Below are 26,091 nucleotides of genomic sequence, written 5' to 3' on the forward strand. Positions count from 1 at the left end.
CTTCCTGAAACTTGATGATTTCCCCACTGGTAAAACTCATGTAAAATTTATAACTACTTAGTAATTGTGATAACAATAAAATTGGCAACTCCCCTTTATTCAGGACAGTGTGGACTTGAAAAGCAATACAGATTTTATAGCACATAACAAACTAATTTTGAGGTTAATTTTGAGATCTAAGGATTGAGAATTATGGCTTATGATATATGCAAATTACCAATTTAAGGTCTGAGACCTTTTATTTGGTATGCTGTAAATAGACTGCCAGAAGGCAAGACAAACTTGTAATTTGTAATTTAAAGAAAGAGTTGGAAACTTTACTGAGTTTGTCTCATAAATTATTCCAGTGCAGCAAACTGATACTTTGAAGATTTCAGATACAGGATTGATAAAAATTATAATCAAGACAGGAGGTTGAACAACAAAAAATTCCATGGAAGCCAAGAGAATTGTTTCCAATAAGGAGAGTAGGTCTGGAGTGCTTTGTGATATTAGTAGAGTTTCTGTCAATGCTTAATTTAAGGAGCAATTGGTCCTTCCTCTCAGTTTCTGCTGCTCAGCTTTCTTTAGTTGCAGCATGATTTAGAATTAGGTATTCTCCCAAGGACAGGCTGTGGCTCCTTATCAGAATTAATGAACAGCTGCACTGAGTCAGATGCATTACTCATAGCTTATGGCAGTTGTTGTCTCTTGAACTGCAGTTGATAGTCTGGTAGGTTCTCAGAGTGGTCCATAACACTTGGAAAAGAGAACTTCAAGACAGACAATGGTTGGAGGAAATGCAGACTGTGAGATCCTATGGCTTCCACGACTGCACATTCAATCTTAGCCCATCACTATCCATTGTCAAATTACAGAGCTAGTTTGCCTAAAGGAATTTTTGAAAATAATTTATTGAGAACATTTCAAAGACTAACTTCATATGTTCTTATGTTCTTCCTCATCCCCTGGACAATACTCCCATCTTTGTCAAAAAGGATGGTTCTGTCTATATGTAGTCCATGATTACTTACTCCTGAACTCTCTAGTAGTTAGAGATCACTACCTTTGATTCTTACTGTGAAAAGTTTAAATTTATAATAATCCTCTAAGATTGAGCCTTATGATTTTTCATGATTTTCTGCTTGATTTTTTAATTGTTCATTTAAATGATTTGCTGATTTATTCTGGAGATCCTATCCTCCATACTTTACGTTAAAGTTCAGACAGTTCTTTAATAACTTTATGGCTTCAATCTCTACAATAAATTAGAGAAATGCATCTTTATATTCTCCTGCGTCAAACTATTTGGCCTACCACAGCTAGAACAGAATTCATTTTGTTGTGGGATCTCCTCCTACATGTATCCAGTATATTCAACATTTGGGAAACTTTGCCAGTTTTTACCATAAGTTTATTCCTCCTTATGCTGCATTCATCCTACTCAAAAGGAGGTTCCATTTAAGTGAAATACTGAAGGCAACTCAATCCGGCATTTACTTTTCAGCCCATTTTCTATCATCCAGATCTCACCTACTTTTTTTTTCTCTACAAATTGATGCTTCTGATTTTGTCTTGGAAATTGTGCATCTACAATCTGCTTCAAAGTCTAACTGTAACTTAATTACCTTTGCATTTCTTTCCTGGCAAGTTCCAAAAGAAACTATGACATTTTTAATAAAACTGAAAAAACTTTGCAGCATTCGCTGGTTTTTTTTGAAATACTGAATACCTTATAGAGATTCAAACAGGCCAAAAGAATTTAGAACATTTATAAATATTTCACAATCTTATTCAGTGCTGTGTCACAAGGTCATGATTTTTTTCTTCACTTTCAAATGCCTTACATGTCTACCTTGCACAATGAGAAACTTGGGGCTTTATCATGTAAGCATAAATATTTTTGCCTTGTAACTTTCTTCCAACCTCAACTTTATGGCTGGAAAACTTTAGCTTCTCTCTTCTAAAACCTGGCCAGCCTTTCTTGTGAAAATGTTGGGGGCAAATGAGAGATTCCTTCTTTAATTGACTGAATCCAGGTTGTAACAAGGTAATTGGGCTAAAAAACCTTTACTTGTGATTGAACTCACTTACAAGAACTTATTTTTTGGCTGTCCTCTTAGTCGAATAATATTTAATGGGGCAAGATGTCTAAAAGCACAGGTGCCTATCTCTTGAAAATTGTTTACCAAAAATATACCTAGGAGCAAAAAGATAAAGCATCATCTTTTCCATCTACTTATGCAGAATAAAAAAAGGAAGGAAGAAATGATGGGGGAAGATGCACATTAAGTACACCTGATTATGATTATTTACATAACACAGATGGATGGAACAGCTTGCCCTCAGAAGTTGTGGAAGCGTCATCACTTGAGGCTTTCAAGAAGGGTAGGTGGGTGGGTGGATGGATGATAGGGGGGAAGGCAGGCAGGCAGGCAGATAATGTGCCATCAAATTGGTTTCAACTCTTAGTGATCACATAAATAATCTTCTCCAGGATAATTTGTCCCTAACTTCAGATCCTTCACCCTCCTTTCAATAGTATGCTCATTGTTGCTATAATTGAATCCATCACTTTGCTGAAGGCCATCCTATTCTTTTCTTTCCTTGCACTTTCTCCAACATTTAGACTTCTTTCAAAAGCTAGTTCCAAATATGATAATTTGAGACATAATATTTTCGCTTGAATGAGAATTGGATTAATTGAATTAATTGGTTCTGTTATCCACCAGTCTGTTTTCCATGATATTCTCAGGAGTCTTCTTCAATCTCAACATTTAGAAGTCTAACCTTGCATCCATAATATCACAGGAAAAACTACTACATACACAATTCTGATCTTTTAGGTATAGAGACATCCCAGATTCTAAATATCTGTTTCAAGACCATAATAACTATTCTACAAAGTGCTTTGCTGAGATGTATTTCTTCACCTGGGTTCTTTTATTGTTGACAATTGATTTTAAGAGGCAGAAGCTATCCACCACTGTAGTACAAATAATCGTCAACTTACAACAGTTTTTTTAGTGACCGTTCAAAGTTACAACATCACTGAAAAAAATGACTTATGACTTGTTTTTCACACTTATGACCATTGCAGCATCACCATGATCACATGGTTAAAATTTGGGTCCTTGGCAAGTGATTCATATTTATGATGGTTTTGTGTCCCAGGATCACGTGATAACCTTTTGTGATCGTCTGACACAAGATCAATGGGGAAGCCAGATTCACTTAACAACCATGTTACTAACTTAACAACTGCAGTGATTCATTTAACAATTGTGGCAAGAAAGGTTGTAAAATATTTGTGATTTGCACATCTTTATACCCAATCTCCAACAACCTGGAAAAATAAAAATAACAGCAGGAATACTTTTGCTTCTCTCCATCCTTCCTGGAAATTTTGTTTGTGTGTGTGTGTGTGTGTGTGTTTGTCTGTGTGTTTCACTTCCATTGCAAGGAACGACCAAGACTAACTTTAGACATGCAAAATTACTGGTAAAAACCAGAACTAGCAACACATCCAACCACTTATAATTTGTAGATATACCAGAAGGTTTTAAATAAAAACTTATTCCCACCACCCCCTCTGCCCAAGGCCTATCATATCTCCTCTGGGGACTTATAATATTGCATTTTTTTCTTGGTGCTGGAATAGTGCTGGCAAGAAGGCAGGAAGTAAATATAATGCTTGAGTTCATCCTCCTTGGATGAATTCCTCTCTCCAACAGAAAGATCTGCTAAGGAATCATGTTAGATCTAGGGCAGCTTTCAAGAGATCTCAGGATTACAGTTCAATTGTTAAGAGACTTTGGAATCCCAGAATGTATAAGGCAAAATAAACTCTCAATAACTAAAAGCTTTTCTATTCAATCTATGTTCTAAATAATATACTTTCACACTTAGTTACAGGTGTAGTATGTAGTTACAAAAATAAATTACAACTTTACAAAGAAGCTTCACTAAATTTTTAACAAATATTTTAAAGATACTTTGTATAATCTGGCTTTAAAAATAGCTACTAGAATCATCTATCAATACTAAAATGCCTTGATAAAAATGTATTCAATTACTATGCATTAATGGAGGTGACCTGATTCCCTAAGTTTCTAGGCTTCCTCCCATGGTATTATAAGAGCAAATTTCAATAAATGGTTGTATGATCATGATAGGTTACTTCTAACACCCCTGCAATATCCAAGCCTCTCCTTCTTCAACTGAGAGGAAAAATCAAGAGTGTTCCCCCTTTGTATTAGTCTCATAGCAGTTGGAGCAGTAGTGTCATGGAAGCATTACATGAAATCCCAAGCTGATCCTGCTTAAGGCAGCCTCAGAATGAGTGTTTCAGCTGCCCAGGAACACCATTCCAATCCTTCCCAGTATATTATATGGTGCATTCAAATTCAAATAATAATAAGAGAAGCAGGTGAACAAACAGTAGACCACCTAATTAGCTGCTGCAAGATTGCACACCAAATAAGGACATGACAAAACAGCAAAAATGCACTGGAATATATGCAAGAAGTGGTGGGACCACAAAACAGACAAAGTAAATGAAAATGAAGAAGCTAAAAAGCTATGAGACTTTAGAATTCAAATAGATAAGCACCTGCTATATAATACCCAAGCTTAGCAACTGTTGAGAGGAAAGACAAAAAAATCTGGAGAGATGACATGGCAGTACCTGACACAGCAGAACTGAAGAGAAAGAAATCGAGAACATCACAAAATACAAAGACTTGCAAGTAGAAGTAGAAAGACTGTGGCAAAAGAAAGCAAAGATAATATGAATAGTACTTGGGTGCAATCCCAAAACAATTGGAGTATCACTTGTATATCATCAGCATGAATAAAATCATCAACAGTCAGTTAAGAACTGACTCATCAACAGTCAGTTACAAAATGCAGCTTTACTTGGAATAACCTATATTATACAATAACTTTATCACCATCAAACAACATTTACTTCTCTTAGGAAAGATTAAATAAAAAAGCCAAATCCAGTCTAAACATCTACTTGATTGTGACCAACTATAATAAAAAATATACCACTTGAATACCATCAGCAGTCACTATCAGTCAGATGCTAAGGACAGTTTTACTCAGAACATCTTACATCTAGAGACCATCAAGCAACAACATCAACATCAATAATTGCAGGTCTTTTGGAAGGACTCAATACTTGGCTAAAAATGCCAAATCTAAACATCTGGCTGACCGTGCAACCAATCATAATAATCCTCAAGACTTTCCCCAGAGCAATCAAGGGTTTTTCATAGCAAACTGTAAAGTACACCAATATTTTCTCAGTCTATCTCCCTGTCTCAACATCTGGTAAAGATTTTCTGGTGGTGAGCAAGATGAAATTCTAAAAATTTGATGGTTCTACTTATCTCAACCTATCAGTTGGGTCTGAAATTCCTAAATAATAGATATGTTCTATAACCTACATTTACATATTGGAATATTTCAGAACAATTATAAAGCGCTAGTAAAATTTCTAGTAAATTGTAAAACACCATACTTTGAATTAAAAACAACATGCACAAATTTCTTATCCAAATACCTGTAGTATATTTTGTTTTTTTCTGTTTATTTCTGCTATCAAAATTACAATAGAAAGTAAGAACTCCAGCTGCTCTGGACGTATTTAATATTAAAACAAGAAAATGAATAAGTTTGCTCATATATCTTATTTTTAAAAGAATGTGGCAAAAGAAGTTGTGAATTATTTAAGAATGGTATAATGATAAACAATTATACATGTACAAGATGTTACTCTCCTTGGTAGTCCATGTTTTAAAAAAATCTTCTATTTGTCTTGAATATTGTCAACTTATTAATATGGAAAGTAATCCTGCATAGGATGCTTCTATACTTAAAATAATTGTCTCATCTTTTTTCACCCTGAAATCCCTCCTTGCTAAACTCTCAAGCTAACAGTCTGTGGAGATTCTCAGTCGTCCAGGTCATGATTGTCCCAAAGATGCATTTTCAGGAGGCAACTGGAGCTTCTTGTTTTTTCTTTGAAAACATTGAACAAAGTCCAGTTGCCTCCTGAAAAAGCATATTTGACACAACCAGGACCTGGATGATTGAGAATCTCCATAAACTTTTAGCTATTCACTTTGGGATGAACATTCTTCAAATGGTGTGGGAGTATGAACAGATTTCCAAAAAAATTGCAGGCTGCAGGAACCATTTGCACTTCAGTTTGAAATGCAGGCAGCACAACCTGTGCCTTCTTCAACAGTGAAGGGACACAGGTCAGAAAACATCCTGCTGCCAAGAAGGCTCCACACCCATTTGCACTACTCAAGTGACCCTGAGGACCACAGATAAACCTCCAAGTGTCCCCAATGACTCTCTAAAAGAATGCAAATTACCAGCTGTCTGCAAGGAATATAAATCCTTCCATTCCCCACCAGTCAGAGCTGAAGAAGCTTCTTGGTCTTCAAAGAAAAAAACGAGAAAGTCCAGTTACTCCTGAAAAAGCACCTTTGGAACTCTCAAGCTAACACATAACTCAGGAGGAAGCTGAATTCACCAGAGGAGGTGGCAACAAGACAAACCAGCCACATATTAATCCTATGGTTTCATGGACCAGGTCAGAATGTGTATGTATGTATACATGTATATGTGCACATCCCTCCCTCCCTCCCTCTCCCTCCCTCCCTCTCTTTCTCTCCCTCCCTCCCTCCCCTCCCTCTCATCTATTTATCTATCTATTACATATACATACACAACTACAGAACACTAAGTATAAAATATTTTTAGAAAGCAGTAAAAAGTAAAAATGTTACAAACTACTTTCCTGGCTTTTATTATTGTTTTTCAGAGAAATGGGTTTAGCAGTTTAAGTTTTATGGATAAGATTTTGACTGATTTCTTTAAAAAATATATTAGACTTAACAATATATATTAGACAAATCAATTGACTGTGATCTATGGATGATAAAGTCCTAGATAACTATGTTCTTCCAAATATTACTATAGTTTCTTGCTACTGCTATTTCTTAACTTACATATTATTATGAATTTGGTCCTTTAATGCCTAGGATTATTCCAATGCTTACCACTGCAAACAAAACCATTCTTAGCCATTATTTCAATTGGTTTCATAAAGAAATCCACTGAAGAGGGAACTAAATGCACAAAGGATGTTACTTAGTGCTTGTCCTGATGTCTGATGCAAATATGCAAATTATGCCAGGACATGATGGATTTATCACCATCCCTTCCCACCACTTCTGCTGACACCTGTGTGGAGTAAGAAGTCTCACACAACAATACAAAAGGCGTGGTCTGACAAATTCCTTATCAAAATCCAGCAGCAAACCATTATGCAAATGGCTAAGTGTTCAGTAAGTTAGGAAATACTCAAAAGAATTAGACATGAATGATTGTCAGATTTTTTTAGAGGTCATCCAAATCATGCAAAGGTTGTTTTCATGGAATAAAGCTGTCTGAGCCAAGTTGTCACAGACGCTGTTTCAGTCTTTGAATGAGCCACAGAAAAAGCTATCATCCTTTGCAGCTCAGTTTCCAAGCACAACTAGCACTGCTCAAGTTGAACTGGAGCTGCTGGGCTGCCTGGAAGGAACAACGGACTCCCTAATTTATAGGTTGCCCCAAGCATTTTAGAGTAGCTTTAAGCTTTTACAGCGTACATTGCACTAAGATTTTGAGACACATTTTTCCAGCAGTCTGGCATTTCTCAGATGTTCTCACAGACTTACTTGATGGGATATGTAACAGAATCTGAGTTCAGACATTGGGAATAGTTGATACTCTATCAAGATCTATGTCCTGCACCTACAGGATTAGTTTTACCAAGTGTTTATTATTATAAAGCCATGAGAGGATTTTATTATTTATTTGTTTGTTTTAACTTGTATGCTGCCCATCTCATCAGAAGCAACTCTAGATGGCTTACATATTTAATTTAATTATTAAATTAAATATAAATTAAATTAGGGATATTTAATTTTCCCTATTGGAACATCAAGCTAGTTGGCACAGCTTGTCTTTGAGGCCTTTTGGAAGGTCAAAAGGAGTGGGGGGCAGATCTTACCTCAGGGGGCGAGATGTTCCAGAAGGTGGGAGTTGTGGCATAAAACACTTTTTTTCTGGTCCTCGCTAGCTGAAATTCCCTGGTTGGTGGGGATTTATAGCATGTCCCTTCTGCCAGCACAGATTAATCCCATTGGGGTGAGTTGGTTTCTTAGGTAGTTTAGATCCCCATCCTCAGTCTGTGGACCGAAACTGGGCTGCGGTATGCCAGAAACCAGAGCCACAAACAAGCAAATCCCTATCCATGGGAGGCAGGCGGCATGCAGAACCATGCCCCCTCTGCTCCATGGAAAAACCTCTCTCCACAGAATTGGTCCCTGATGCCCAAAAGGTTGGGGGCCTCTGTCATGTTATAAAACAGGACACTTGAAGGGCAGAGTCTTGTCAAGATCTCATAGCTGAATGACCTTGGCTCCTGAACTAGATTCCCCATATCTGAGATATGTCAATAAATCTCTTCTATAGAACTGGTTAACAAATTATATGTCATGTACTGTATAGGTTTCAGACCTAGACTAATCAATATTTTTAAGGAGCTTCTTTTTATGAAAGGTGTGCAGTCAAATACTATTACATAGCATCACTAGTATATGTAATTTTATTTGATATCTAATCTTAACAGCATTATATGCAGTACTCCTTCCAACTCAGACAAATTATTTGATCCCTCAGATATGATTATGACATTTTTCCCTTTCAGAAATGCTTTTAAGACCTGAATATGTGGAATACTCAGTAATAAAGATGAACAATCATATAAGTCATGTTTGATTTATAAGATGGTCAAAATTTGCCCAATGTAGTCACAGTGGCCACAGATGAAGGCAATATGTTCTAGTTTTTCATGCTGCAAATGAGGCCAGGAGTGGGGTAGAGACTGGGCAATACCAAATGTGATGGGCTTTGTCCACTTTCAGTTTAATTAAAGGGTAATTAAGCTAGTTTAACCTATTTCTCTGATTCAGCAAGGTTCTTCCTCATTTACTTATTTTTAAATAAAACATATGAAATTTATAAAAAATTGTCAACACAGCTTGGAGATCAGAGATGGTGTTTGGGTTTGGACTGGACCCCTAGGAAGAGAAGGTTGGTAGAAAATAATATGATATTGGAACAGAGCTCTCTGATAAGGAGCCAAGGTCACAGATGACCTCATGGACCAATTCGGTTTGGATTAATTGTTGGGCTTCTATCAGATGATGTTAGGTAAACTTATAATTGGTTTACATAGAACCATGTTCGCTTGCTATTTCTAGTGGCTCCCAGCTGCCAGCTGGGATTGGGCTCTGCAGGCAAAAGCATAGCATGAAAAGCAGAGGATTTGAGTCTAAGCCCAGTGCTGCACCAAAAGGTGTTAGCTAGAACCAGTAAACCTGTGACAAATTTCCAAAATATATTTCATGTATTTTATTGACACTCATTTATCTTATTTGGCACTGCCAGTGAGTGAAGGAATTTGAGTCCAGATGTACTGTTATGAACATTTGTTCAATAAATAGGCAGGGGTCAAAAGCAGCCATTGAAATATTCAGAATTATCTATGATGACCAAAAGAGATAATTATCTATAGATAGCATTTCATGGTAGTAGTGGAATAGCAACTACATAGCATATCCCTGATTTTTTTCTGCATCGATTCAGTCTATCAATTAAGCAGATACTTTTATAGCAGTCATTCCCAACATTTTCAATATAGACTAGCAGTTACTTTATACATTATAAAATATAAAATACAAGGATAAAAAGACTCCTATTCCCAAAGTACTGTTTCCAGACTTAAAATAATAAGCACATAAATCTGTCAGATGTCATGTGTTAGTTATAATAATGCAAGTAGCCATGGGAACAGACATAGAATTCTTTGTTTTTATGTGATGCTTTCATAAATACACTTAACATGAATGACCACTGAATTCTCGTACTGCTTTTGTAGTTCATTAGGCGATCATTTTGGGAATGGAGGTGTTCTCTTTGAAAAATTGATATTGGTTATTGTTCAGGCCCCTGACTTTTTATTTTTCCTCTTCAGAAATATTTTCAGGAAGAGCCCTACTTGCAGATATCCAAGGAACATTATATAGATACATGGTGGCTTGCTTTCCATAATGCAGGGTACGGTATTGAAACCCTTCCTGTAGAAATGCTGCAGCAATTGCAGAAGAGTTTTCCTTTTCTATAAAATGGTTATGAAAACAGAAACAATGTAGCACATAGCCATAGAAAAAGATCACAAGATCCATAGACATCAAAACACTAGGTGTGTAATTCTTAAAGCAACAGATTCAGTTTGTGTCAAATTCCTTATAGCATTGTTTTGGCTTTATAATAATGCTTATACCTCTTCACCCGATTACACTCTTTAAAGATATACAGAGTCAGAAAGGATTAATTCTATTAATCATGGAAGATCCCTAAACTGAATGAAACTACACCCTAAATGAAAAATTATGTGCATTGGATTGTGCTGCACTGGCCTTAAACGAAAATTTGCACTGGCCCATTGCTATATAAAATATTCCTCTTTTTCCAGAAATAATGCTGTAACTAGAAGTGCGTATACGGTACGTGTTTGATTGCTCCCTCACTTGTATGAAAGTTCTTTGAAGGAAGTTGCTAACACGTATATGATTTATAAAAAGAGAGGACAACATTTTCCAAATTCTTAACATACTATTTAGGAGATAAATATTTTGGGGATTATTTTAAGCTTCATTAATTTTTAAACTCTTGCTTGGAAACTGAATATGGTATTGCATTAAATTGATTATTTTAATGCCTTATAATTGCCACTGATATTTGACTCCCCCCCTTTCATTTTCTTAAACTACAGAAAGTGCTGTATAGCAAGGGAAAACACAATACAGTAACCGCAGGTAGCAAGAAATTAAAGGGAGACTAGAACATGGATATCTGATTTAAGTAAGAGGTTGGAAACTAGGATATAATCCAGATACTAAAGAAGAGAAGCATCTTCTTACATTCCTGCCATTGAAATGCTGCAGAAGATGAATGGAGCAATCCATTCCCCCCTCTATCAAAGTCTAACAGATTGGTCAAATCTGTTGCAAGCTAAGGTTCGCATGTTGATTTCTAAACAAGAAAATCTGAGTTCACAGGTATATAAAAATATTGCATACAGCTTGTTTACATGGAAAATAGTTGGAAATTTGACTAAACACAGAAAGTTACAACTACAGTATTAAGAAACATTTTAAAAATTGTAGTTCTATATTGGAACTCAAATAAAAAGAACATTAAAATACTTCATAAAAATACATTATTTGTTGTTAATGTCATACCACAGAATCTGCTAAATGCTCTGCAAGCTACTATAATCACCTTACCGTGGTTGTACACATGTACTAAATTAACTTATGTGGTAATACAAATTAATATAATGATTATGCTAAACATAAATGTATATTTCCTGTAAAAGGAAATATATCCTCTAATAGGTAAGTTCAATTCTGTGTTAATGATCCAATTGAGCAAATCTTCTGCAGGCTTATTTTCTCTTCTGGTTTTATACAAGAGTCTTCAGACAAACAAAAAAAAACCCAGCTGTTTTCCATATTAACTTTGCTACTTTATCAGTTAATAAACAGAGTCATTTCACACATTTTGACTTGCCTGCAATTTTTGAAACTAAATTTATGATATTTGGAAAACTAAAGAATGATACATTAAATTGTTTGCTGCATAAATGGATAATCTGTTGTAACAAATAGAGGACAATTTCCAAGAGTCCATAGGTATCTTAGATCAATAGGAGGGAAAACCTTTATATGATGGATGCAGCTCCAAGAAGCCAAATAAATATGAAATCTGAGGAAATATTTGGCAGTTGCCATTTTGGTTTAGATTGTAGTACATGTTACTGGATCAAGCTCTTCTAAGTTATTCTGTTTTCACATCAGGTACCAAATATCTTTGAAAATTCTTAAGCAAATGTTGAACATATTTTCATCCCAAATTATTTGTCCCTGGAATATGATATCCAACATTCAAATCCTTTGAACATGGAGGTACTTATAACTAATTAACATAAACTTACCTTCCCAAGTCTGGCACTTTATACAGTGCACATATGTTATGACTGCATCATGCAAATTCCCAGCTATGGCATACCATTATATCTGAAAGACTATAGGTTTGAAAAACTATCACAAAGCAATCTGTGCTTGAATATATCATAAGTTATCAAACATGTCAACTTACAGTTCTTTATCTTTTTATTGCTATTTTGAGTCAGATATTAATCAGTTCAAATACCTCTCTGTTCTACTTTGTTTGCTATCCTTACTACATAATACTAAAAAACAACAACTGCAGGGTAATCAAATGACAGTGAATCATTAAGAATTTTTCATTAAAATTCAATACACACACACACACACACACACAAATATACATATGTAAAAAGATTATTAAAAATGAAAAATGATAATATGTAATACTAATATCACATCTGTTAAAACCTAATTAATTTTCATGTTGACACAAAAACATGTGGAGATGGACAGCTCCACTAACTTGTTGCAGCAAACACAATATGGCCATTTTGTTCTTGTCTAATGCCACACTGCTACTGCATGAGATTGAATGTATTTACTCCCAACAAATACTTCCATATAAGCATATACCAAACACAGCAGGCTTTATGTCCAAAGATCATGTACAGGGCTGCATTGTTAGAATCCTATTATGACACCCTTAACACCAACAAAACCATTGTAAAAAAGGCTATCAATGATCCTAAAAGGAACTTATGAACATGACTAATAAACAGTAAAACCATGAGATTTAAAGTGTTGTACAAAATATGCCCTTTCAAAAATAATTAATAAATAATACTGTGCAGTATAGCATCTTCTTAAAATATATGCAAATATATCTTGACATGCATAGAGGAACTTAAGCTGTTTATCTTCAAGTAAAGCTGAGAACAGTTAATTGTATATTTCCAAGAGGTTCAGACAATCTAACCCAAGAGGACACAGTTTTCATATTTGGTGCTTATTTGGTGGGTATGAATTTGTTTTACAAATTTTATTTTTGAATACATTGAATGTATTCTTAAAATAATTTCAAGCTAATTCATAATTTATTTCCTAGACCAAATATGTAAAATTGTCTGATTCTTAATATGAAAGATACCCCACCAAACAAATTAAATAGCTTTCTGCTAATCAAGTAAAAATAAACATGTTAAATATTCAAGATACGTGGGCAAAGTTCATAATATAACACAGTTTTTACTTGTGTGTGAGAACACACACATACCTAAAATGTGACTTCACATACTTTGTCTCATCTTTGATGGGATTAAAATTATTGCCAAATTCCAGCATGTACTGAATATTCCTTTCCCTGCTTAAGAAAAGCAAGACATCTGCAACTCGAGGTCATGGATTCCATGAAACATTCCTCAAGTGTACCAAACCTGGAAACAACAACTTCCTAGTGCACATACTCCCTGGCCAAACATGCACATGTGCAACAATGAACATGTGACCATCCTGAGGCAGGTTCGACTCCTCTTTCTGCCTCCCTCCTGTGGCAGCCCTTTGCAGGAAGATGAGTTGCAAGTGGCCCCAAGCCCCAGCAGGCCAGAAGCAGCCCCCACCCCATCCTACATTCCTGCCGCCCTTCCACCTTGGCAAGCCAGCCTCAGGTGGCCATGACCTTTGGTCTCGCTACAGCCCAATATGGATAATGCCACAAGCAGGGGCTCGCTCTTTCTAGCTCTTTCCAGCCCCTGGGTAGACACATTCCCGGTATTTTCGCACTGCCACGGCCAGGTCCCTCCTGGACGGTCAGGACAGGCGTTCCCCACCTCTGTGTCGCTTCCAGCAGAAAGAGGGACCGGGATGGAGGGGGCGCCTTACCAGTCAGTCTGAGGCTCGTCGATGACCAGGAGCAGCTTGAACTTTTTGGCTGCCGCTGTGGAAGACGAGGAGGCGTCCACCAAGCCCGCCGAGGCTGCCGTCTGCTTCACGGCGTTGGAGAGGGAGCTGAAGAAGCTGCTGCCCACCGACTGCTGCTGCTGCGGCGGCGGCGGCAGCGGCTGCGACGGCTGAGGCGGAGGCGCCGCCGGCTGCGGCGGCTTGCGCTCCGAGGCCGGGGAAGAGGACGAAGGAGATGCCGAAGAGGCAGGCGGAACCGCCGGAGGGGGAGGCTGTTGGGGCTCCGGCCGCTGCAGGTCGGTCATGTACCCATTGGGCAGGTTGGCGATAAAGCTGCTGTCCGAGAGCCTGCGCCGCAGAAAGTTCATCATTTGGCCGCCGAGCCGAGGGAGAAGTGGCCGACGATGAGAGGTGAGAAGAGCAGAAAGGAAGGTTCGCTGGCGGCTTTTCCGCTTTGCTCGCCGCCTCGCTTGGGTGCCGGAGAAGGAGAGAGCAGGAGCGCTGCCGCTGCTACGTGCGGGAGCCGCCGCGGCTGCTGCTAACGCCGCCGCTTCCCCGCTTGTCCCACCCTCCCGTCTCTAGGTGGCAGCCGCCCAAGCCGTTGCCGCCTAGCCTTGCCTTGCCTCCCTTGCACTGCTCTGAAGGCGGGCGGAGGGAAGCGGCGCTAAACCGCGCCCTTATTGCCTGCCCCGAAATCAACGGGGGTCCTCTTGAAAAGCCCGCCTTCAGCCACCGACTCCCGTTCCTCGGCGGGAAATCTCCGCCATCCTCCCCGCGCGCAAAAACTCCTCTCAAAAAAAGAGCCCTGCTCCTGTTTTTCCACCCTGCGCGTTTAGCTTGGGAGATGCTAGGGGGAGCGAGGTCTCCGCGGACCAGGGTCAACTCCTGGCTCTGACCATTTTAAAAAGCGAGGCTCCGCTTCATCCGTGCAAAAGAGGGTAGCTGTCAAGGGAACGCGAGATCGCCATGGTACCTGTGGCCCCGGCACTGTCACGCAAAAGGCAGCTTCACACAGGTCCTCAAGAGATCCAAGCTTTGTTTAGGATCTGAAGGGCAGCATCGACACGAAGGACAGCATCGACACCCTGAACTTGTTTTAAGCCTATCATCTGGAAGTGGCCTGGACGTTATAAAAACAACAGCCACCAAATGTTTAAATTCAATAGCCAAATCGGTGCCTGGGAATCTCAGCATGAAAGATATTTTAACAGAAGACAAGCATTTACACTGTAGAGGTATTACAACACACCCTTAAGGGCAAAGTCACATTAGGAAGCTGTCATGGAGAAGGTCCTCCTTAGTCCCTACCAGCTGTATCCTGGGCACCCTGATGGAAGGAGCGGTTTCTCTGTCCAAGTTTTAATTTTTATATGACATAATTTCTCAGACTATACCCTAAAGCTTCAAGCTGAACATTTGGTACGGAGATTAAAAACATTTCTGAAGAACAAGATGGAAAATCTTAAATTCAGGGATGAGGGAACATTCTCACTTCAATCAGCACATTACAGCTTCTAGCAGATATATTCAAGAGGCTGCAAATAAAAGTGAAAAGAGTGCTTATTCACTGAATCTCTCTTCTACAATATCAGTATCTCTGATATTAATCCTTGCCTATTGCTTATTTCCAGCAGCCGTAATTACCAGTAAAAGGTCATTCAAGGTGTCAGAAATAATAAACCTTCATCTTGAGCAGCTGAAGACCATCAATAACAGCCACCATAACAAAAACACCTTTTCTGGGTTGGTAGCTAAAATAGTCAGACTTCATCATGTCATTTTGACATGATATATGTATTCTTAAGGTAGGCACAAATGAGATCAGAATATGGGGGATATGCTGAGCACAGTTAAAAGTAATTTTTCCTTAGGTAAAGAGCCACACACCTTGACAACCTCCAGTTCCAGTTGTGCAGATGAGCCAAATGATGATTACACAAAAATAATCACATCTTTGAGCAAACCTTTACTTGCTAAATGTCTGCATTGTAAATGTCAAGAAAACATCATTCAAATAACTGACCCTCATTAAATACAACATAAACTTCCTGTTCATTATAAGATATTCTCCAGGACCAACACAATATATTACATTTTGCAATATATTTATGTCTAATTTGGGGAGGGCAATTAATGCAAAAGTATCAGCCTTTTGAATAAGAAAGTTAGCTCTGCTAGATTCAGATTCACTTATATCTTAAAAATGAAATGCCAAGAGCTTTTAGAACATATTCTGTTAAAAAAGAATATAAAGGTCTGTGCTTCTTTTTGGTATTTTTCTATTACCTGTTATTAAATTCTTGGCTCAGACTTCCAGACTTCCATTATTACCTGAATACATTTCTGGTTGAAATTGAACTTGGCAAAAGAAGAACTCAATGGGTCAAGACTAAAGCTGGAATATATAATTTGAAGCCAAGCATCATGGGGGGGGGGGCATGCATGGGGAGGGGAGAATATTTATGTATGGCAAATTTACCTGTCACTTTGACCCAGCTAGTCAAGATGACCAAGCATTTTGCTGCTACAATAATATGATGATGATAAACAAATCTATTTAAAAAAAGGACACTTGAGATTTTAAGCACTGTTTTATACAATACAGTATTTTCAAATGTTTTTGTCTTTATTATCTTATTCCCCTTTCTGTAAAGAGGACAGCCGCAGGAAAACAGATTTCTATCTGGAATTTCTTTGAGATCTACAGCATTACCAAATATTACCAGTTTATTTTGCTTATTATTGCACCTGTGTTTCTTGTATGCTTATATTAATTTTTGTATGGTATGGTTATAAGCTTATTTATAGCCATACTATTGGAAATCTCCTTTATAGCCATCAAGTGAAGTTTATAAATACTATTAATTAAGATAAATATAAATAGCAGTACTATTTTAAATACCATTTTATAATGTTCTTAACTTAAGAATTTTTCATAAGCTTCATGCAGTTTACTGGCCTTTTTCTGTGAATGCTAAACACTGTCAGTTTGCTTCTCCTAGAGAGGTATATTAGTCATCAAAATCAGTTGATCTTGATACAGTAGCTGCCAACTCTATAAACATCTAGCGCTGCATGTGATTAAAACAACTAAAGGAGGAATTTTTAAGTAGGCACCATATGCTAAATGAGTTTATAAATCCATCCTGACAGCCGGTTGGGATCAAGCAATCTCAGGTTTTGCATCATATTTGCGGCAATTTGATAACTTATTAACACCAGATCCAGTGAATAAATCTGAATCTGTGGGTGGAGAATGTATTCCAAGCTGGCTTAATTGCTGCAGATTTTTACAGTGCAACCTTTCTTTAAACATCCCCATGACTGAACTATCCTGAGCTGAATGCTATCACCCTAGGATAATTTGATTAACTGAAACATGAAGCCAAGTGAAATGGGGAGTTTTACTATGCATCACAGTCATTGTACAGCTCAAAGCATGGTCTAAAATGGTCGTCTATAATCTCATGTTTGATTCTTTAAATAAATCTTGGTGTATCAGTTCTTCTGCAGCATTCTTTTTGAATTCTTCTTTTGAATTCTTCAAAAGAAGAAATCAGAGAAGAAAAATGGAGTGGAATCAAAGACTGAAGATGACTAAGGGAATCCATTTCCTTAGGCCTGACAGTCTATTTACACAAAGAAGGTTTGCAATAGGAACTTTGTGTACGTACTGAATGCAACAAAAATATTTTCAATCAAAAATATAGCTCTTCTCACCTTTCTACCATTCCGCCACTATTGTTACAGTTGCCAGTAATTTTAGTTCACATTTTTTTAATTAAAGGAAAAACAGAAATAAATATTTTATTTATTTTATCAATTGTGATGTGAGGTAGGAGAAAATGGAAAACAATGATAGGCTCAAGTTGAATGATTACTTAATTGTAACATTATAGTTTAATTACTAGGCTACAACATCTGCCAGTATTCATTAGGTACTTGATTCTGACAGTATTTAGAACTTTTTTTTTTATTCCACATTGTAATCAAAACACCCTCACCCCTTTCCTAAGAGGTCTGTAGGGGCATGCATAAGCGCACCAATGTGCCTACCGTCCCTGTCCTATTGTTTCTCTTATTCTTTTATTTTTCTTATATGTACCCATTTCATGTATTCACAACTATGTATACACTTATACTTATTATCTTGTAAACAATTGGCAAATCAAATAAATAAATAAATAAATAAATAAATAAATAAATAAAAACTCTCCCATTAAGTTTGGATTGTTGTTACTGCCATCCTGAAATATTTGTTTTGAAACCACCTATTAAAAACAATAAGGATTAAATGTTTAGCTGGATCATAACAATTTACAAACAGGAAAACACTAATACAGTAAATTTCTAGTAAATTTTGCACTCGTTTTTCTACACAGTAATTACAATAATATTTTGTTTCCTGTTCATTCTGTTTTAATAGAGTAACACATAATCATTTCCTGGATGGCTAAATAAATTCATACTTTATTATAACATTATGCTGTCCATGGTGCTGCACTGTAGAAAATTGACAAATCTATCATAGCACAACATTATCCATATAATGAGAAGACTGGAATAGAGTTGCTTGTCCATATAGCTTTGTCTCCCCAAAAGAATGGAAAAGAAAGATTTTAAATACAGGTAAATTTGATAATTTTTGAAAAGTTAATATATATCACTTATCTCAAAGAATATGTTTTTATACATACAAAAACAACTTGAATTGTCATTTTCAGCTTGAAAATTAACCTTTTGATAATGAGACAATAACATAATATACCTACAGACCAAAGTTCTATGGAAACTGTACAATATACAGAAAATATGTTACTTTTTGTTCATGAAAACAATTCCCTTGATGTTGGCGAAGGTGAAGGTTGACCTTGGATCTCTTTGTATGTAGAGAAATGTGTGCATAACCTTGTAGAAGGAACTCAGTTTAGGCCAAATAATTGATACCTCTGTCCTAGGAAAGAAGTTTGAGAAAGAAATTCAAAATTATCCTGAATCAAGTCTGTTTGGTATAAGAAAGGGCAGAAGGAAATTCTGGCAGGCTTTTATTCTGTTATTATGCCCTAAAACAGTAAAATAGCATTCCTGTAAAGGACAGAAATCTAGAGAAAGGAGAGAATTAGTTTTTTATAAGAATTATAAGTCATTCTTGAATATTACAGGAAGAGCATTGGAGGAACAATTCTTGCTATGTGTCAACACAACATTCTACTACAAAGTAAAATAGAGGCCATGGTAGCTCACCATTGAGGTCAACAGATCGCAGCTTGATTTCCATGATCTGTGAACCAGGGAGGGACAAGAAAAGAGCCTCCCCCGATTGCCTCCTGGCATTCAGGCATCCTGTGGGTAAAGATAACACCGCCTGAAAAATTCCTTTCACAGAGGCAGCCGGTCACCTCAGTGATCCCTGGCTAACATGTGCCATATGATAAATAAATAAATAAATTTACTACAAAAGGGGATACTTATAAAAAAATTGATACTTCAAAAAGAGATTTAAAACAAATTCAAGAAAGCTACTTCAGTAACCTGGAGGTTACTGAAAACAATAATTGAGGTTCATCTAGAATATACTCCACAATGTGAGAAAAGGTCAAATTCAGCAAATTCTGAAATAGGTGAGCATGGTTTTCTAGCAATGTTTAAGAAGTCATAAAAGTCAAGAAGGAAACGGAATGCCTCTCCTAATAAGCAAGACAAAAAAGTGCAAGCTATTAGGAATGTAGGGAACACAGAAGAATCTGTAGTGCAATTGGAAAATGTGAGAGCTGAGGTGCCAGCTGGAGTTTGTCAGAGTTGGCAGTGCTGAAACATACAACAGCTGCTCATTTTCAAGCCCATCAAGCTCCATAACAAGAACCCAGGAATTCATGGGAAGGCCTAGAGAAAACATCAAGCAATGGGTATAGAAGTCATTGACACTTTCATGGACAGTGGGGATTAACTACTATGTCTGGATTTATTCTTGTGTGAAATAAATATTCTCTGGTTGGGCCAATCTGTGAGACTTCTGACAGAACTAATCAAGTTAAGTGCTCAGAAGATCTGCCATCCACTGCCAAGGATTCTGATAGCTAAAACATGAAAGAGAGCAACCTAACCTATATTCAAAGTGGAAAACTAGCCAGTAAGTAGATGGGCAATCAGAGAATAAATGAATCAAAGGGATGTTCAGAGATGATATGGAAACTGCAAAATAACTGGATTCTTTGCATTCTTCTTTTCTATTAAAGATATACAAATACCTAAGCCAATGCTAGCAGTCTTGAGGAGTCACCAACACAACAAAGGTCAAATGGTGGTGGGCACATGATGATACTTCCTTTTACATATGATTTATGATTTACTATGCCTAGTAAAAAGATGTGGGCATTCAATTACTTGATTGCACCTACCATTTTGATATTGTTAACTATTGCTGTGGATATTTTGGGGAGGGAAATCAGAACAAATCATGAAAATTGAGGTAACCATAAGATATCTTGAGATACCTTATGGTTACCTCACTATTGGGGATCATCAGATCCTGATTTCTTAATGAATGTAAAGAATGTCAATGTATATAGAATTAAATAATCCCTATTTACATCAGTAATAACTTGGTATACATCAATTCAGAACCCCTTTAGCCACATCCTCAGTTGTTATAAAATGCCTGCAAGTTAAATCTCTCCCACCCAATCCTTCATTAATAGAGATGCATCCTGTTCCTTTAAATGATTCTAATTCTGTAGAGAAGAAATATCTGTCTTTAATGTTTTTAAATATAAAATTACACTTTGTGTTTTAGGTTCTCATAGCCTTTTTAGATTAATACTAACTCTATCAATGATTTTATTTTGCCCCCTTATAAATGTTTTCCCAAATAAAACTGAAAACTACCTTTAAAAACGTCTGCACTCCTCTATGAACTATTAAAGGGTTATTTAATGCTGATCAAATCTTTCATAACACAAATGTACCAAATATGAAGTAGTCATGGGCAAAAATTATTCTAGTTTTTCTGTTAAATGATTTAGCTTTTTTTAATTAAAGGATTCATAGTAATCATTTGACAACAAAACAAGACCAATCCAATGAATTAAATTGTTGCTCTAATTTGTACAAAGCAATCATGGATTTCATGTATTATAAAATGTTACACCACATACAGATGCAAGTAAAAAAAGAATTTGAGAAGACAGTAGTAGATGAAGCTTAACATTAATTATGAATACTGATTTAATTTATATTTTCCAAAACATTTAAATAAGAAAGAGGATATAATCTGTAACATACAAAGCTGCAATACATGAAAAACCAGTCACCCTATCCTTCTGATCTTGATGTCTTAAGAAAATCACTGTAATCTAATGTTTTGGACTTGGACAAGGGATTGCTAAGTTTGGTCACCTTGAATTTAGGTTCTTGGCCATTGTAATAGTAAGCTTTATTTTCTTTAAGTGTAGTTAACTTTGTGATTCATGAGATGATTTTGGGAGTCACACTATTTGTCTCTGTGTATAAATGTCCTTTGTTAAACATCTCCTTTGGAAAAAAAAAAAGTTGGTTGAAATTGGTGTGAACTATTTTGGATACATGAAATTCTCTTTTGGCTTCTGTGCATGACGGTGATAGTCACCCAATTTGTCATTAGTATTTCATATTCCATGTTATTATCATAATGGTTGACCAGCAGATGATCCATTCATCCACTGACTTAGTCCTTTGAGCCATTATTATAGCCCTCCTTAGTCTGAGGCAGAGATCTTGCCCGAGCACATATGGCACACATCACTACTTTGCTGCCTGCCTTCCTGTTTCATAGGAGGAGATTTCTTTCATCTCAAGAAATGATATCTTCTTCATTTGGTCTGGATTTTTTAAACATTGCTTTTCTGAAAAAGCCTGTCTGCCAGAGTCATATCACAGCTTAACAGCCTTTGGGGGATGTTACTTAAAAAGAGAGCTATCTTGAGGCAGTGAGCCTGATGCCAATCCATTTACAACCCATGGTATAACATCACTGAAGGCTTTTTTCTGAACTACTGATTCTGTTAAAACCTAGTATCGAGGTAGTAGTTGAATGAAAACAGAAACAATTCTGGCAGCAAACAGTGAAATAATTGTTTATGAGCATAATAGCTGATTTTAGGGAAGCCTTAGTACAATATTCTATCTCTAAAAAGATAATAATTCTAGCAAGCTTTACAATATTGTGAGAGTTATTGAAATATATATATATGACTACTATCTAAATATTAAATAAAGCATTATTGTTTCTGAAAACAAGAAACTTATTATTTCTTCAACTGACCAGACTAACAAAATAATATGCGCACAATTTAAGAGTGTGAATCATATCTGAACAAATTCTCTCTCAGGGACTGTTATTTACAACAATAGGGTAGAGATCTCAAATGCAAAATGCTTGCATATCTGTATGGCTGCATTTGAAATAATAAACCAATCTCCTGTTACTGATGTGCATAGTATTATTCTACAGACGTTCCTGGAAGAAGTAAGAATTATTTCAATGGATTAAATCAAGGTTTCCATTCATCTTCAGCTTCATAATATATTTCCCTCTGTTGCCAGACAACTTTCAGAAAAGTTTCTTCTTAAGACACTATAATATTTCCAATACAAATAGAAACAAAAATCAGTTTTTTAAATTTGTTTTCAACCTTTATACACACACAAACACAAACACAGACCAACACACATATTGAAAAAAAATGAATTTTCCTTTTAAAAACCGCTTGCTTTTTCTAAGTATGGTAACATGAATGTCAAGAGTTAATAGCTGCCCTCAGAATAATTATTGACGCAACTGTACCATGAATAAAAAATTGTGTTTTTATTCTTAGCCATCTGTTAATGAGCTTGTCATTAGGCCTTTTAAATATTATTTTTCATTTCATTGGTTTCTTTTTTTCTTTTTGCTTACTTGTCATAACTAAGCCTCCTACAATGTAATCATGTGCAATTCTTTTTTGGTTATTTAGATACAACTGATAAACTTTTGTGTAATTACTTGCTTTAGTAATCAACGACAGTTTGGCAGCAGATTCAGATTTATATTTTCTCCTTTCAAGAGGAGTTCATGGCTAAAACCAAAGCAGTTTGGTTAAGGCAAGTAACCAAGAAAAATTCTGGAAGTATTATTGACAAAATTTGGGGTGCAGCAAGACAAGGGAGGACATTTGTAATAAATGTAATCGATCTTTGTGCTTGTATTTTGACAGTAGTAACATTTTATATGTCATATCTACTTTCCTCCCCAACTATTCCAGCTTCCAGAGTGATACATCATTTCTTTTTCAATTTGCTGTACTTCCAAAGAGAATTATTTTGCAAAAAGCAAAACAAAACAAAATATTCATCAATGAATTGATCTGTGACTTTTAAAATCAAAGCTTTTACTTGTAGGATGAAATCCTAATTTTTTTTTTACAGATGTAAGGTCCATTCAAGTCAATGGTTCATATATTTGACTAGGATATACATAGACTCCCACTGTTGGCTGAAATCCAAAGGACATTTACTGAGGAATATATAGTCTTAAATTCTATGGTGATAACTTATAAGTCACCTGTACAGTATAGGAGCACTGTAAAGTTATTCTGTTACAACATTGCTATTACATATCTATGTTATTTATTTTATATCTATTTTAATAAAAGTAATATTCAATAATGCTGCAAAATGTTTGCATATCCAAAGCAATATCAACTCTTTAATCACTTTTGAACAGTTACTTGACTTAATTAACTTTTAATTTGAGTTTTAAAATAAAGTATGCAATAGGCAGATTTTAATAAAAGAGTAACAGTCTTGTTAATTATGTTGTACTTAAACCATTTCATCAAAATCCCTTCAGACTGAAAGAAGATAGGAACATTTCTACTCCAGAGACACAACTAAGATGCTGTAAAATATTTCATATTGCTTATTCTGTAATTCTTTAATTATATGCTACTATAAGTACAGGTAGTTCTCCACTTATGACCACAAATGAGCACAGAATTATGTTGCTAAGTGAGAAGTTTGTTATGTGAGTTTTGACCAATTTTACAACTTTTCTTACCACATTTGTTAAGTGAATCACTGAGGTTGTTAAATTAGTCACACAATTGTTAAGTGAATCTGGCTTCCCCATTGACTTGGCTTGTCAGAAGGTCACAAAAGATGGTCACATGACTCCAAAATATTGCAACCATCATAAATATGAATCAGTTGTCAAGCATCCAAATGTAAATCACGTGACTATGGGGATGCTGCAATGGTCTTAAGTGTGAAAAATGATCAGTACTTTTTTCAGTACTGTTGTGACTTTGAATGGTTATTAAACGAATTGTTGTAAATAGAGGACTACCTGTGCATGAATACCATTTTCATTCATTCCAGTCCATCTTCCTTCAATGTATATTCTGCATATAATTTGAAAAAATAAAGGGAGAACATACAGCTTTCTTTCACTACTTTGACAAAAGAGAGCCAGTCTGTTTCTGTCAACTCTTGTCAACTTCATAACTGGATTAAGAAACAGATTCTATAAGAAGACTAGAGCTGTACTATGCTGAAATAGATTACATTAACAGAATCCTACATGTCTGTGTCTTCTCCTCCCTCCCTTTTATATCCAGAGAGTTAAACAGGATCTAGTTTGAATCAACTAATAGGAAAGTACTACATAAATACAGGAATCAGCAGGGGAAACTAGGCAGAATCACATCTGATACCTGTACAATTAGCACAGCCCCCCACCCCAAGGCTGCGTGCTTTCTCTACTTCTCTTCTCCCTATATACCAATAACTGCATCTCAAACGATTCATCTGTTAAAATACTAAAGTTTGCAGATGAAACAACAGTGATTGGTCTCATTCGAGACGACGATGAATCCGCACACAGACAGGAGGTTGTACAACTTGCCTCGTGGTGTGACCAGAACAATCTGGAACTGAACACACACAAAACCATAGAATTGGTGGTAGACTTTAGGAGAAACCCTCCCATATTACCACCTCTAACAATATTAGACAACATAGTATCAACAGTAGAAACCTTCAAATTTCTAGGTTCTATCACATCGCAAGACCTAAAATGGACACCTAACATCAAAAACATCATCAGAAAAGCACAGTAAAGAATGTTCTTTCTACACCAACTCAGAAAGCTCAAACTGCCCAAGGAGCTGCTGATACAGTTCCACAGAGGAATTATTGAGTCTGTCATCTGCACCTCTATAACTGTCTGGTTTGGTTCTGCAACTCTACAAGATAGACACAGACTCAAGAGAGTAATTAGGACTGTAGAAAAAACAATTACTACCCACCTGCCTTCAATTGAGGACCTGTACACTGCACGAGTCAAAAAGAGGCCTGTGAAAATATTTACAGACCCCTCACATCCTGGACATAAACTGTTTCAACTCCTACCCTCAAAACAATGCTATAGAGGACTGCACACCAGAACAATTAGACACAAGGACAGTTTTTCCCTGAATGCCATTACTCTGCTAAACAAATAATTCAACACTTCAACACTGTCCAACTGTTTACAAAGTCTGCATTACTATTAATCTTCTCATCACTCCTCATCACCCATCCCCTCCCACTTGTGACTGTATGACTGTAACTTTGTCGCTTGTATTCTTACGATTTATATTGACTGTTTCCTAATATGATTTGATTGCTTATTGTACCCTATGACTATTATTAAGTGTGGTACCTGATGATTCTTGACTCTTGACGAATGTATCTTTTCTTTTATGTACACTGAGAGCATTTGCACCAAGACAAATTCCAATCACATTTGGCCAACAAAGAATTCTATTCTATTCTATTCTAAAATATGAAGCATAGAATAGCCCAAGGGAAAGCAGTCAAAGAAGGTAAACAGCAGTTCCCTGAGATTGGGCTCCAGCACAAGTCTGAAAGCTCAGAAAACTAAAATCTGGTCCCAGTGATCTTGCAATATTATCCCGGGACACATATATTTGCCTTCATTAATTATGTATTTGAGTATGCATTTGACTTCCATTTGAATGCTGGTCATTGGCTGTAACAAAGAGCTGACTGACTGATTTCAATGTGCCTAAAAGTTCACTAAATATATTTCTTTCTTTAAAAAAAAAAGTTTCAT

The 26,091-nt window shown here is 36.4% G+C and overlaps 1 protein-coding gene across 2 annotated transcripts in view; it reads right to left on the reverse strand.

Annotated features, from left to right (window-relative positions):
• SYN2 (synapsin II) overlaps positions 1 to 14,753 on the reverse strand; it is a 134,386-nt gene extending 119,633 nt beyond the window's left edge. The window contains exon 1 of one of the 2 annotated variants that reach the window (XR_015747526.1): positions 13,944 to 14,753. Coding sequence is in view for 1 of the 2 variants with exons in the window: in XM_087954865.1 (XP_087810991.1) it covers positions 13,944 to 14,332 (389 nt within the window). In the remaining variant the exon portion in view is untranslated. The remainder of the gene's footprint in view (positions 1 to 13,943) is intronic. The other variant, XM_087954865.1, reaches the window with a different exon arrangement.
• Between the last annotated feature and the right edge of the window lie 11,338 nt (positions 14,754 to 26,091).

This window comes from Notechis scutatus, chromosome 2 (assembly GCF_049901735.1).
Source record: "Notechis scutatus isolate UNSWTSFEM ecotype Mainland chromosome 2, rNotScu1.2, whole genome shotgun sequence".
NCBI classification, from domain to species: domain Eukaryota; kingdom Metazoa; phylum Chordata; class Lepidosauria; order Squamata; family Elapidae; genus Notechis; species Notechis scutatus.